Source organism: Asterias amurensis, chromosome 5 (genome assembly GCF_032118995.1).
Source record: "Asterias amurensis chromosome 5, ASM3211899v1".
In the NCBI taxonomy this organism is placed as follows: domain Eukaryota; kingdom Metazoa; phylum Echinodermata; class Asteroidea; order Forcipulatida; family Asteriidae; genus Asterias; species Asterias amurensis.
Window position 1 is genome coordinate 20,955,853 of NC_092652.1, and position 13,454 is coordinate 20,969,306.

Below are 13,454 nucleotides of genomic sequence, written 5' to 3' on the forward strand. Positions count from 1 at the left end.
CTTTAAGATGATGCCATACTTTCTGCTGGTAAACATAATAATCTGGCCATAAAAACCCTTTAAAGTAGGATTACCTTTTTTTTTTTTGAGACACCCTGTATAAATGCAGCACAAGTAGAGCAGCATCAGTAAAGCCATAAACTAAACTGCGCATAGAGCTACGTACGGCACTTATATGCTTCTAATTATATAAACTAATAATGACGAGCGTCGTGTATAGAAATGTATACTGTTTTCTGCATTGAATTCACTTTGTGTGGATCGTTTTAGTGAGGGGGTGTGGGTCACCCTCTCATGTAGGGGGGGGGGGGTCCAGTAGGCCTACCTATCGGATAATCCCCAAGTTTAAATCCGAGGTTGAAATTCTTTTATAATTAGCCCGGTTCATATACACGGGGCGCAAACAATAACCTGACGCGCCGCAGGGCAATATGTTATTAAGGAGAATGGACGAGAAAGTGTAGATTCGTGAATAGAATGTACCAGCCGAAGGTGAGTACATTGTAGTCACGAATCTACACTTTAGAGTCTATTCTCTGACTTAAACTATTTCCACCATTGACTAACAGTTTCAATTATTTGGATTTCTCAATAGTAACAACTATAGTTAGTCTAATTTCGTGTACGTTGCCAAACGACGGTTGGTCACATTATTTTTATATAGTGTAGATTCGTAACGAAGTGTAGATTCGTAAAAATAATCTACACTTTCAACAATAGAGTGACGTCACAGAAATAGTTTAATAGCGAGGAATTAGCTGTGTTGTTTCTGGGTGACTTCGACACTTTGAGCTTATTGCATGCTCACGTATAACGTCTGACCCACCAGTGTGATCGAGTATCTTTGACGTCATTGTGGAGACATGAGTGAAATAGCATAGGCACGGTTTCAATGCTATTGTACAACATTCAAATTGTTTTGTTTACAAAAAAAACCCATAAAAATGTATTATTTTGTTAATTATAATTTGCCTTTCTCTCACACCTCCTCACACTGCTCCCATCTCTCTCTATATAAATTTGGTGGGTTGTGTTCAGAACTACTAGAGGCCTACTATATGTTATTGTGTTTTTTAATTTACTAGATGTTTTCCTCGTTTAACAGTGGGGTTCCCCTTTTCTGACCCACTCAATTAGAGTGCAGAGTTTTTGTATAATGTTACCAAAGATCATGGGTTCGAATCTCACCCGAGTGATTGTATCCCAGTTCTCGGGAAAGTACTGAGTATACACAGCTCTTAATAATTATTATACACATCGTTGTAAGGGGAGCAAAGCTTTTCTGTTATATATGCAATTAAGTACACAGGTTATCATGTTCCCAACGCGAAGCATGGGCCAGCAAAGCTATAATACATGGCAAAGGAATAAGTAGCTGCATAGGCCACCCCTATACATAACATGATATATTTTTTTATATAGAATTCTTTATAAAGCATAATTAATCTTTTGTTTTTTATATGACTCGGATATATTGAAACACCACAATGACAGCTAAAGCGACCAAATCTACTCAAAATCAACAACAACATATAAACTGCATCAACTTACTCTGCCAGAAATTAACCAGTCATATGGTAAACTTTGAGTGGGTTGGCGCATGAAATGTGTACACTTTAACATTCCATTCACAGCAAGGTTGGCCAGACTATTTATTGACGCTGTTTCTTTGTATAGACCTTTCTTTTGCAACGTCACATCAGCCCGAGTTTTTTTCCAACCCAGATTGGAAAACTATAGAAAGCCATAAGTGCAAATCAAGAATAGATCGCTGTTTTTGGTAACAATGTTTCAAAATTTGTTGATGTTGTTTAAAACAAAGCAACTTATCATGAGAGGTATTTTATTTATATGAAAATTTGCAGAAAATGTTGAATTTTGTGGAAACATCTGTTTTTACCATTGAGTGTTTTACTAACATCCGGCCGACCATGCCAACCAAGGCGGTTTGTTTATCAACAAAAGAAAGGTTTATTGAACGATTCGACTCCATCATGACCTTTATTGTAGCGGTATATCTCTAGCCTTGTTTTCAAGGCGCTCGCGGCTTCCTGGATAAAAAAAACATGAACAGCGCCAACACTGGTGCTCGCACAGACATAAAGAACCTTATTTTAAAAATTGTTGGTGAATTTTTCACCCTTAAAACACAAACTTGTTATCATCACCTCCTCATTCGCCCATTGCTTTACACGTTGTTTTGCTTGCGATTTGCGGAACTTGCCCACGGTTTGGGGTATAGTCGGTTGCTGTCAAAATAACGTGTGTAATAATACCAATAATTCCCACAATGCACTTTCCCATAATATAATCACGAGGTGAAATCTGGACGGGTTACATTTATACGAGGCATTGCGCCAAAAGAATGTTGAAGGATTGTGTAAAAATTCCTACCAGTAACCCTTTTCAGAAGAAGAAGAAAAATCCGCCGGAAATCCCTTCGAAGTTTGAGGAAATGGCATTTAATTTCGAAAAAAAGAAAACGACACTGGATGCCAGAAGTGCTGTCCGTTTATAGGTTCTTTATGTCTATGGGTGCTCGCGCGGTTTGTGTTGTACTCGGGTCATACGGGAAGCCGCGAGCGCCTTGACTTAAGGCTACAACAGGCCCAGGTATTAAGTCTGCTGGTGCAGAACTAAGTGCCTGGATGCCAAAAGTCAAGGGCAGTGATGTATGAAAGGCATAATTGTTGATGTAAGAATAGTTGTTGTTGTGGTTCACCAGGAAATATAATAATAATAATAACAATAATAATCAATGATTTTGTTCCTGATCTTCCAGCGGTAAAACATTACAAATATGTCGATGACCTGACTTTAAGTCAGACCCTCTCTAATCCTAATGAGAGCTCCAACATGCAAAATGTGCTTAATGACCTAAATCAATGGACTGATCTGAATAAAATGAAACTTAATCCCGCAAAATGCCAGTACAGGAATATCAGTTTTCAACGTAACCAACCTGATCCACCCACCTTTGACATTTTAGATTCTCAAATTAATCGAACTGATTGTTTGAAATTGTTGGGTATTAATATACAGAGTAATTTGAAGTGGGGTTCCCAAGTGAACAACATGTGTGGTAATTTTAACCGTAGACTGTTCTTTTTACGCCAGCTTAAACGTTGTTTTATTTCTGTCAAGGATCTGTTAACTGTAAATGTTATGTATGTCCGACCCACTATCGAATACGCCTGTCCTGTTTGGTACTCTGGACTCACTAAAACACAACTCATAACCCTTGAAAGGTTACAAAAAAGGGCTTTTCGTATCATTCTGGCTGGTCAGCCAAATACACCAACAGCATATGTGGAAGTATGCCAATTGTTCAGTTTACCTACAATCACTGATAGACTGAGCAATTTGTTTGTCAATTTTGGTAAGACCTTGTTTGAATCTGAAAATTACAGGCACTGGCTCCCACCAAACAAAAACAACAACTTGCGGAATGCCAACAAAATGTGCCCCCCAAAATGTAGAACTGGTCGTTACAAAAATAGTTGCATTCCATCCCTTGTCCAAGCACTCAACAATAGCTCTTGATTTTTGTTCACTCAGCTTGCTTGCCTTTTGTCCCCAACCCTTCGCCTTGTTCCTTTAAGGTGACTTGCTGTGCAATTTTTTGTTTTATCTAATTTGTTACTGGCACTAGCCAGTTTGCCCTTTTAATGTATAAAAACAGATTGTAATTCTTAATGTATTTTTGTAATTTTTAAACATTTCGATTTTTGATGAATCTCTGTATTTTAAACTCAATTCAGCTTGTGGCTGCAATGTTTGAATGTGTTTTAATAAACCAATAATAATAAAAAAGAAATGCTTATATAGCGCAATTCAGTACTGCAAGTACTCTCAGTGCGCTTTACAAACAAATAAACAAATTTATACAAGAAAAAGCAACAAATAAACTAAACAATGCAATATTCCAAAATATTGAGTGAATAAGTGAGTTTTGAGATGGGATTTGAAGAGGTCCGGGTTTATCTGGGAACGGAGAGTAGCAGGAGGAGAGTTCCAAAGTGTGGGTGCGCTGAAAGCAAAGGTTCTTTTACCGTACGTTTTTGTTCTGTATGGGGGGAACTTGTAGGAGAAGCTGTGAAGAGGATCTATAAGTGACCTTGTCGGGGTGTATGGCGTTATCAGTTCAGAAATGTAATGAGGGGAGAGACCATGGACAGCATTGAACGTGAGGAGCAGGACTTTGTACTGTATGCGAGCATTATAATATCATTAATATCATTTGCTGCTCACATCAGATGATGGCCAGCAACAGTGTTGCATGACAGGATTACAGTGTATATAACGCATCTACATCACCGTCCTGTACACATTGTTCTAGTTTGTTGTTGTTATCGTTTTGTTTATCGACCACTGAGGGTTTCAACAAGACCAATATCATGGCTAATGGAATTGCCAACGTCGTCAGCTTTTGCCAACCTCTGGGCACCAGTGAGACAGTTTGTCACAACATTCCCTGCAGCAGATGGATACGTGAGCTGCCATTACTTCCGCCAATACCAATTGACTGTAACGGTAAATGTACGCGTTGTGATGATTTCAATTATATTTATTGTACATTTAAAAAAAATTATTAACAAAATGTAAAGTTGTTTAAATTATGTTCACATTACAAATGTCATGGTATAATTTTGTTCCTTGTCACAACGTTCCCTGCTGCAGAAGGCCGCCACCAATTCCGGATCCACCATGCCTGCCGCCTAACGGTAAATTAACGCGTGATGATTTCAGATATATATATATATTGTACATTTATCATACCAACTGACAAGGTACCGATCACTTGTACCGATTCGTTCAGTTCATTTGTTCAAGGTGCAACCAGAATGTGCATTTTACTCAATGACACAATGAAACCATCAAACGTCGTGTTATCCCATAGCAAATGATGTGCTCTATTGACCCATTTCACCTGACGTCATCAGCAGAAAAATCTTGGATGCGCCATACTGGTGGGCAATTTCACTGTGCGTTTTTATATTAACTCTATGCTGCGCGTTATGCAGTGAAAGTGTGCATTTTAGGCGACGCGGCGTTAATACACGTAAACCTAACTTTCACGGTGGCCCACAACTGTCACGGCAAAACAAAAAGCGCCACGGCAAAACAAAAAGCGCCACGGCAAAACGAAAAGCGCCACGGCAAAACAAAAAGCGCCACGGCAAAACAAAAAGCGCCACGGCAAAACAAAAAGCGCCACGGCAAAACAAAAAGCGCCACGGCAAAACAAAAAGCGCCACGGCAAAACAAAAAGCGCAACGGCAAAACAAAAAGCGCCACGGCAAAACAAAAAGCGCCACGGCAAAACAAAAAGCGCCACGGCAAAACAAAAAGCGCCACGGCAAAACGCAAAGAGCCACGGCAAAACGCAAAGAGCCACGGCAAAACGCAAAGAGCCACGGCAAAACAAAAAGCGCCACGGCAAAACGCAAAGAGCCACGGCAAAACGCAAAGAGCCACGGCAAAACGCAAAGAGCCGCGGCAAAACAAAAAGCGCCACGGCAAAACGAGAAGCGCCACGGCAAAACGAAAAAAGCCACGGCAAAACGCAAAGAGCCACGGCAAAACGCAAAGAGCCACGGCAAAACGCAAAGAGCCACGGCAAAACGAAAAGAGCCACGGCAAAACGAAAAGCATGTGGGTTAAAGGTCAAAAGGAGTCGCGGTGGTTCGGGATAGGTTATAATGTTCAGCACGCGCAGTGTGCAGTTGATCTTTAGGCCCACGTAACGTGTACACACGTACAGAGGTCCTACATTCACCAGGCTTCACGGCACATGTAGCATACGCATAATTATCGGTACCGGTCAACTCGGTCCCAAGCCAACTCGGTCCAAGTCAACTCAATCCCAAGTCAACTCGGTCCCAGGTCAACTCGGTCCCAAGTCAACTCGGTCCTTCGACCAACCTTCATGTTTTTTTAATTATTTTATTGTACTGTTTCGTGTAAGTTAACTTGATAATATTATTATGTTCGTGTAAGTTTACTTACTTTTTGTTTTCAACCAACCTTAATGTGTTTTTTAATTTTGATTTTTTTTTATTACGTGTAAGTTAACTGGAAAGTTTTGTTTACTATTATTTTTAACAAACATTAATTTTCTCATGTTGTTTCTCAGAAATCGTACTTTTTATTATTTGTTGTATGTGTTTTTGAGAATTTTGTTTTGATAAAATAAACATACACTGAAAGAAATCAAAGATGATTCAATTGTTAATGTTTGTCAATTAATGTTAATTGTTGAGAGCCATACAAAAAACAATACTGGTTGAAAGCAAAGAAACATTGAACCCATTGTTTTTCAGTTGCATTTACTCGCCCAACACAATTATGGTAATATTCAAAAGTGAAACAAACACATGTTGAATATAAAAACAAATGAGACGCTATTGAAGGCATCGAATAAACCCTGGAGATCGGTACACACTCATCTCGTTTAATGTACAAAGTCAAAGGATTTTTGTTTTAGTTATTTGTTTTCCAAGTCAAAGAACTTTCCGTCAACCATACTTACCGAGTTGACTTGGGACCGAGTTGACTCATAAGCATAATTATAGCATGCACCGTTAAGGCTGACGTTTAAAACAAAAAAGGAAGAAAAGAAATAGAAAGGAAATGCCCTTCTGCAGTAATTGCGGGATTGAACTCAGGAGTGCAGACAATTTTTGTTCCAATTAATGTGGAAAAGGAGGTGGAAGAGGAGTGGATTTTAAGTGAGGCAGTTAGTTTAGGCTAAACTGATGTTTTAAATTTAAATTTTAGTATTTTTTATATTTATGTTCTTCTGTTCTTTTTAAAGATGCTATGTCAGATTTTTGGCCGATTTGACCCAAAAATTTTGATTTAAAATTCAATAGGTATTTTGATGGGGGTCGAGAAAGTTACACGCTTTCGTTTGAGCCATTGCTCGAAAAGGTCCGCCAGTTATTAGTAGCGGTGAAATAAAGTGCTCAAAATTAGTTTTTGTCGGGATCCCGACAATATATCACGTGACCAATTCTTATGTGTTTTATAAGAAACGTTTAAATTTTTGTCAAGGTTCCTGACCATTAAAAGTAAAAGGTTACACTTTTTTGTTAGAGCGGGTAATACTCCTGAAATACCATTCACTCAAAACAATCTATAACAGTGATGTATACTTCTACGTACTAGTAGTACTATACTTGTAGTAGTATACAAAGATTAGTTTAGAACAGAGTGTACTATACTTCTAGCTGCTGGTTAGTACAAAAGTACTCTCCGTATTTTTAGCATATGTTTAGGAACACTGACTGACCACCACAGCTAGAAACGTCGTCAGTCCAAACTCCAATTGTCGTGTCATGGAAATTTCAAACGTCTCATGACGAGTCATACCAAGGGCTAAAGCCCTAGAAATTGACACACTTGTCTGTACTGCCGGTGTACTGACATAAACCAACACGATTTCCGACAACACATTACGTGGGCCTAAAGATCAACAGCGCGTTCTGACCATTTATAACCTATCCCATGAATCACCGCGACTCCTTTCGACCTTTAACCCGCATGCTTTTCGTTTTGCCGTGGCTCTTTTCGTTTTGCCGTGGCGCTTTTCGTTTTGTCGTGGCTCTTTTCGTTTTGCCGTGGCGCTTTTCGTTTTGCCGTGGTTCTTTTTGTTTTGCCGTGGCTCTTTTTGTTTTGCCGTGGCTCTTTTCGTTTTGCCGTGGCGCTTTTCGTTTTGTCGTGGCTCTTTTCGTTTTGCCGTGGCGCTTTTCGTTTTGCCGTGGTTCTTTTTGTTTTGCCGTGGCTCTTTTTGTTTTGCCGTGGGGCTTTTCGTTTTGCCGTGGCGCTTTTTGTTTTGCCCTGGCGCGTTTTGTTTTGCCGCGGCGCTTTTCGTTTTGCCGTGGCGCTTTTTGTTTTGCTGTGGCGCTTTTTGTTTTGCCGTGGCTCTTTTTGTTTTGCCGTGGGGCTTTTCGTTTTGCCGTGGCGCTTTTTGTTTTGCCCTGGCGCGTTTTGTTTTGCCGCGGCGCTTTTCGTTTTGCCGTGGCGCTTTTTGTTTTGCTGTGGCGCTTTTTGTTTTGCCGTGACAGTTGTGGGCCACCGTACTAACTGCCCACCAACATGGTGAGCGTGGCATTGGTCGCCGCGTGTGATACGCGTGCAAGGGGTCAATAGCAACATAATTTATCACTTCAATCAGTCCATTGCATGATAAGAACTGTATACTACAAACTATACCAAGATCTAGCTATGGTGATTTGACATAGCAGCATTTTGGGGTCAAACAGAATGGTCATCGAGACGAGAGGAACAATTTGAATCTGTTACTTTTCACCTGCTTTGAATTTTGAATGTTTTAATCGTGACACATTAGTATTATTGTTTCGATTGTCTGTATTTCGATGAGTGTTTTATCACCGGGAAAACACTTTTTATGTGTAAGCTCTATAATCATGACTAACGCCGCGTTTGCATTGGACAATTGGGTCTGGTAAAACTACCGGCCCGTCAAGTTTACCATTTTAAAGTTGGACACTTTTGGTATTACTCAAAAACGTTGTTAGCATAAAAACTTACTTGGTATTGAGTAATGGAGAGCTGTTGATAGTATACAACATTGTGAGAAACAGCTCCCTCTGCAGCAGTAACATAGTTTTCGAGAAGAAGTAATTCTCCACCAATTTGATTTCAAGACCTCAGACTTAGATTTTGAGATCTCGAAATCAAGCATCTGAAAGCACACAACTTCGTGTGACAAGGTTTTTTTTTCTTTCATTATTATCTTGCAACTTCGACGACAAACGTAGCTCAAATTTACACAGGTTTGTTGCTTTATGCATATGTTGAGATAATTATACCAAGTGCGAAGGCTGGTCTTTGAAAACTACCAATAGTGTCCAGTGTCTTTAAGTCCAATGCGAACACGGCTTAAATAAATCGAATTTCATCTAATTTAACTCTCTCTTAATTAATTGTTTATCAACAGTGATCGACACTACGACACCTATGCCCACTACGACACCCATGGACACTACGACACCTATGGACACTACGACACCTATGGACACTACGACACCCATGGACACTACGACACATATGCCCACTACGACATCCTTACCTAGTGGCGGTATGACAGAGGTGTCCACCCCGATCTCTCCACCATCAGATAATGCAGTGTGTTGGTGGATTGTTCTTATAATAGCAGCAGTAGGCCTACTGCTAATAATTCTATTGATCTGGAAGCGAAGGTGAGAAACCGATAATTTTTATGGTTGTAAGATCATCAATGGGTTAAAATCACCACTGCCTAATACATGCCTTTACGACTCACAACCAACAATCCTGGGTCAGTGATTGACCCAGCGGTGTCAACATGACCCGGGTTAGATCACACTGACACAGAAGCCGACTCAGAATTTCACAGTCATTAAAATTTTAATTCAATTGGCTTTATCCAATGTTTTCAGTTTGCTGTACCTCATTTTATGGAACAATCTCCCTCTTCATCATAATTTATAGCCGAATTATCGCCTTTTTGCTATGCAGGTCTTTCAGGGTAATTAACTGCCTCTGTTCTTCAAAACCTCGTGACGAAGTTCCACCTGACGTTGGACTTTTTGTTGAGCCTGTCGAGCTTGTTGAGCCTGGCGTTATTGAGTTGCATGCACGTTCAACTGACGTGGAACCGCCGCCACATCGTTACGAGGAGATTGGAAATGCAGCACCAGTACAGCCAGAATCTGTGCTGCTCTACGAGACAAGTTTTGGTAATGAAGGGCAACTTCGTGGTGTACATGCTGACCATGACGTGGAACTACATGCTGACCATGCAGGCGTTGAAGAACGTTCAACTGACGTGGAAACAACCCCCAATATTTACGAGGGAATCAGTAATGCAGCACCAGTAGAGCCAGAAGCTAAACTGTTCACCGAGTCAAGTTTTGGTAATGAAGGGCAACTTCGTGGTGTACATGCTGACCATGACGTGGAACTACATGCTGACCATGCAGGCGTTGAAGAACGTTCAACTGACGTGGAAACAACCCCCAATATTTACGAGGGAATCAGTAATGCAGCACCAGTAGAGCCAGAAGCTAAACTGTTCACCGAGTCAAGTTTTGGTAATGAAGGGCAACTTCGTGGTGTACATGCTGACCATGACGTGGAACTACATGCTGACCATGCAGGCGTTGAAGAACGTTCAACTGACGTGGAAACAACCCCCAATATTTACGAGGGAATCAGTAATGCAGCACCAGTAGAGCCAGAAGCTAAACTGTTCAACAAAATTTCCATTTGATGGATATTGCCTGTTACTGGTATTCAGCTGTTGTTGGCTTATCCTGAAAACCACATCGAAATTTGGTTGGAAATCCTGTTTTTATGAAGGCAAAATTTCATGCTTAGCAAATTTTTGTGCTTAGCAGCTCTATGAAATTGGGCCCTGCTCTATGAGTTACTGTTTTGGAAATCGGATGAAAAATGCTCCACGCAGAATTAACACGCGTTGTTAACATTATCGTTGTCGTTCTGTTTATCGCGGCCTGTGTGGCCGGGCCTTTAGCCTTGCTCAAGGCAGTCGCACTATTTACCTCGAAAAAGACGCCGTATCAACCCATCCAACAAGTTTGTGGTAGAAGAGGTGTGCTATGAATCCCACAAAGACAGTTTGGACACCACAAAAGGCTCGATGGCTAAATCAACAAAACACACAGAGTCAAGTCTTTATATCATTGAAGTCCTACAAAGTGAAACATTAATTCTTAATCATCATGGAGGAAGTTTGATGTAGAAGAGGGGGTGTGCCACAGTGACAAATCTACACGATAGTTCAGACATCACAAAAGGCTCGATGGCCAAATCAACAAACCACAGGGTCAAGTTTCCCTAAGCAATGAATTATCTACGTCGCCGAAAAAAAAACCTCAATCAATATGGTTTGGTGGAGTTATTTGTGGTTGTATTATTTAACAATGAGCTCACTTTATAAAAACAGTCGATGAAGGCACTTTCGCATAAAATAATCACAAGGTGAAATCTGGACGGGTTCCATTTATACGAGGCATTGCGCCAAAAGAATGTTGAAGGATTGTGTAAAAATTCCTACTAGTAACCCTTTGCAGAAGAAAAAATTCCGCCTGAAATCCCTTCGAAGTTTGAAAAAAAAATGGCATTTAATTTCGAAAAAAAGAAAACGACCCTGTCAGATCACCTCTAAAATGACACTGCATACACCGTCGCGTCTGCTCAAAGTTTGACCGAGAGTGTGCAAGTTTCGCACGTATATAGGAACTTCCGGTATCAAAGTTGGTTCTATTTCAACTGTGACTTCATTTCTAAATCAAGCTTTTTGGAGGCTTAACAACTGATATCTGTTTACATACTTCGAAGTGAAATATTTCTTGAAATGCTTTATATGCTATCGAATTCTAATGTATAGTTCCAAAAGTATGTGTTGCTATTAGGCATAAAAATGTTATGTTCGCGTAACCCGACCTACCCTAAAAATACGGTCGACCCTGGGTATTTTCATTTTTATTTTTAAATAAATTTAAAGATTAAAATCTATTAAAGCCATTTACACTTTCAGTACAGAAAAAAAGGTTCACAGATTTACAAATAATTTACAGGGTTTACAGAAGGTAAGATTTCTCTTGAAATATTGTTCCATGAAATGCTTTACTTTTTGAGAAAACATTTAAACAATATCAATTCTCGATAGCGAGAATTACGGATTTATTTTAAACACATGTCATGACACGGCGAAACGCACGGAAACAAGAGTGGGTTTACCCGTTATTTTCTCCCGACTCCGATGACCGACTGAGCCTAAAAAAAAATATATTAAAGTTTGTTATTTTATATATAAGTTGTGATACACGAAGTGTGGGACTTGGACAATACTGATTACCGAAAGTGTGTAATGGCTTTAAAGACAGGTCATCAAGAGTTAAAAAATATTTACTATCTGTTGTGTGTAGCCTTGTTTTCTTTTGTTATCGTGTATACGACCGGCTTAAACAACAGGAAAACTTGTCATTTTCGTTACTGGGAGGGAGAAGAAAAAATCCCTACCTACCTACCCTATTTTTTGGGGCCCGTTACGCCAACATAACATATTTTTGTGTATGCCTTAGTTTAAGCGAATTCCAAACGATACATTCCCTTCAAACGCTACACAACCGACAGTTTCAGGTGTGCGCGATTCGATCATTTTCTTCAATTACTTTTATTCTATTTCTTTGGTCTCACGTAGTTTATTTGCTATAGTCATATTGTTTGGAAACTAGTTTGTCGTTATTATGTGGAAGTAAAGTAAATTTGTCAATAATTTCTTTTTTAATATGACTTGAACAATGTGTTATTCCTTTTCTTTTCTCTTCTGTAAAAGTACGTAGAAAAACTGCATAAACTTACTCTGCCAGAAATTAACCAGATTCATATGGTAAACATTGAGTGTATACACTTTAACATTCCTTTCATAGCAAGGTTGGCTACAAGAGGTCAGACTTTTTCTAATTCTTGACCCTGTTTCTTTGTATTAAACGATTCGACTCATGACCTTTATTGTAGCGGTATATTTCTAGCCTTGTTTTCAAGGCGCTCGCGGCTTCCTGGATTAAAAAAATCACGAACAGCGCCAACATTGGTGCTCGCACAGACATAAAGAACCTTATTCTAAAAATTGTTGGTGAATTTTTCACCCTTAAAACACAAACTTGTTATCATCACCTCCTCATTCGCCCATTGCTTTACACGTTGTTTTGCTTGCGATTTGCGGAATTTGCCCAAGGTTTGGGGTAAAGTCGGTTGCTGTCAAAATAACGGCACCCAGACGTTGATTTCCATAGGTGCTGCCCGTCTTTGTGTCTGTGGGTGCTCGCCATAGAGTTATATATAAGACCTAGAGGGCGCACTGGCCTATTATTATACGTGGCGTTTGTGCACGAAGCATCACTCGTGCGCCCTCTAGTTCTTATAATATAACTCTATGGTGCTCGCGCGGTTTGCGATGTACTCGGGTCATACGGGAAGCCGCGAGCGCCTTGACTTAAGTCTACAACAGGCCCAGACGGGGAGAAAGATTATCAAAGGGCTCCCCCATGTGACGGGATTGCAGAGGGGAATTCCCTACCGTCATAAGCCCAGATGTCAAAATTACATGCTGATCGTCTTTTGTCTGTTAATCAGCAGATTACCAGAGTGTTCATTTTTTTAAGTTTCATTTTTCAACTCAAAATTAAAAAGATACAAACACTCATTGTTTACCACGTTGACCATCGTTGACGATACGTACATGTCTTTGTGTAAACAACTTGCTTGAAAATGTTGTAATTTTAAGTGGTTTGTGTTTGCTGATATTAAAGGAACACGTTGCCTTGGATCGGACGAGTTGGTCAAAACAAAAGCGTTTGTAACCGTTTTTTATAAAATGCATATGGTTGGAAAGATGTTTTAAAAGTAGAATACAATGA

General features: G+C 39.8%; 1 protein-coding gene across 2 annotated transcripts; it reads left to right on the top strand.

The window, feature by feature from the left end:
• Window positions 1–83: 83 nt before the first annotated feature.
• Window positions 84–13,350, top strand: LOC139937000 (uncharacterized). 2 transcript variants are annotated; one of them, XM_071931922.1, is made up of 3 exons: window positions 84–4,539; window positions 8,966–9,227; window positions 9,526–13,350. In XM_071931922.1, exons 1-3 carry the CDS (start codon window positions 4,398–4,400, stop codon window positions 10,277–10,279), a joined length of 1,158 nt encoding a protein of 385 aa, XP_071788023.1. In that variant the 5' UTR covers window positions 84–4,397; the 3' UTR covers window positions 10,280–13,350. The 2 variants fall into 2 exon arrangements, with proteins under 2 accessions (XP_071788023.1, XP_071788024.1); XM_071931923.1 differs by having other exon boundaries at window positions 84–4,533.
• The last annotated feature ends 104 nt before the right edge of the window (window positions 13,351–13,454 follow it).

What these genes read in the sequence shown, in the direction of transcription:
- LOC139937000 (XM_071931922.1), top strand. Translation starts at nt 4,398, where the DNA reads ATGGCTAATGGAATTGCCAACGTCGTCAGCTTTTGCCAACCTCTGGGC. An exon ending in AATTGACTGTAACGGTAAAT is followed by an intron (nt 4,540 to 8,965) that starts GTACGCGTTGTG and finishes GTTTATCAACAG; the next exon opens with TGATCGACACTACGACACCT. An exon ending in CTATTGATCTGGAAGCGAAG is followed by an intron (nt 9,228 to 9,525) that starts GTGAGAAACCGA and finishes TTTGCTATGCAG; the next exon opens with GTCTTTCAGGGTAATTAACT.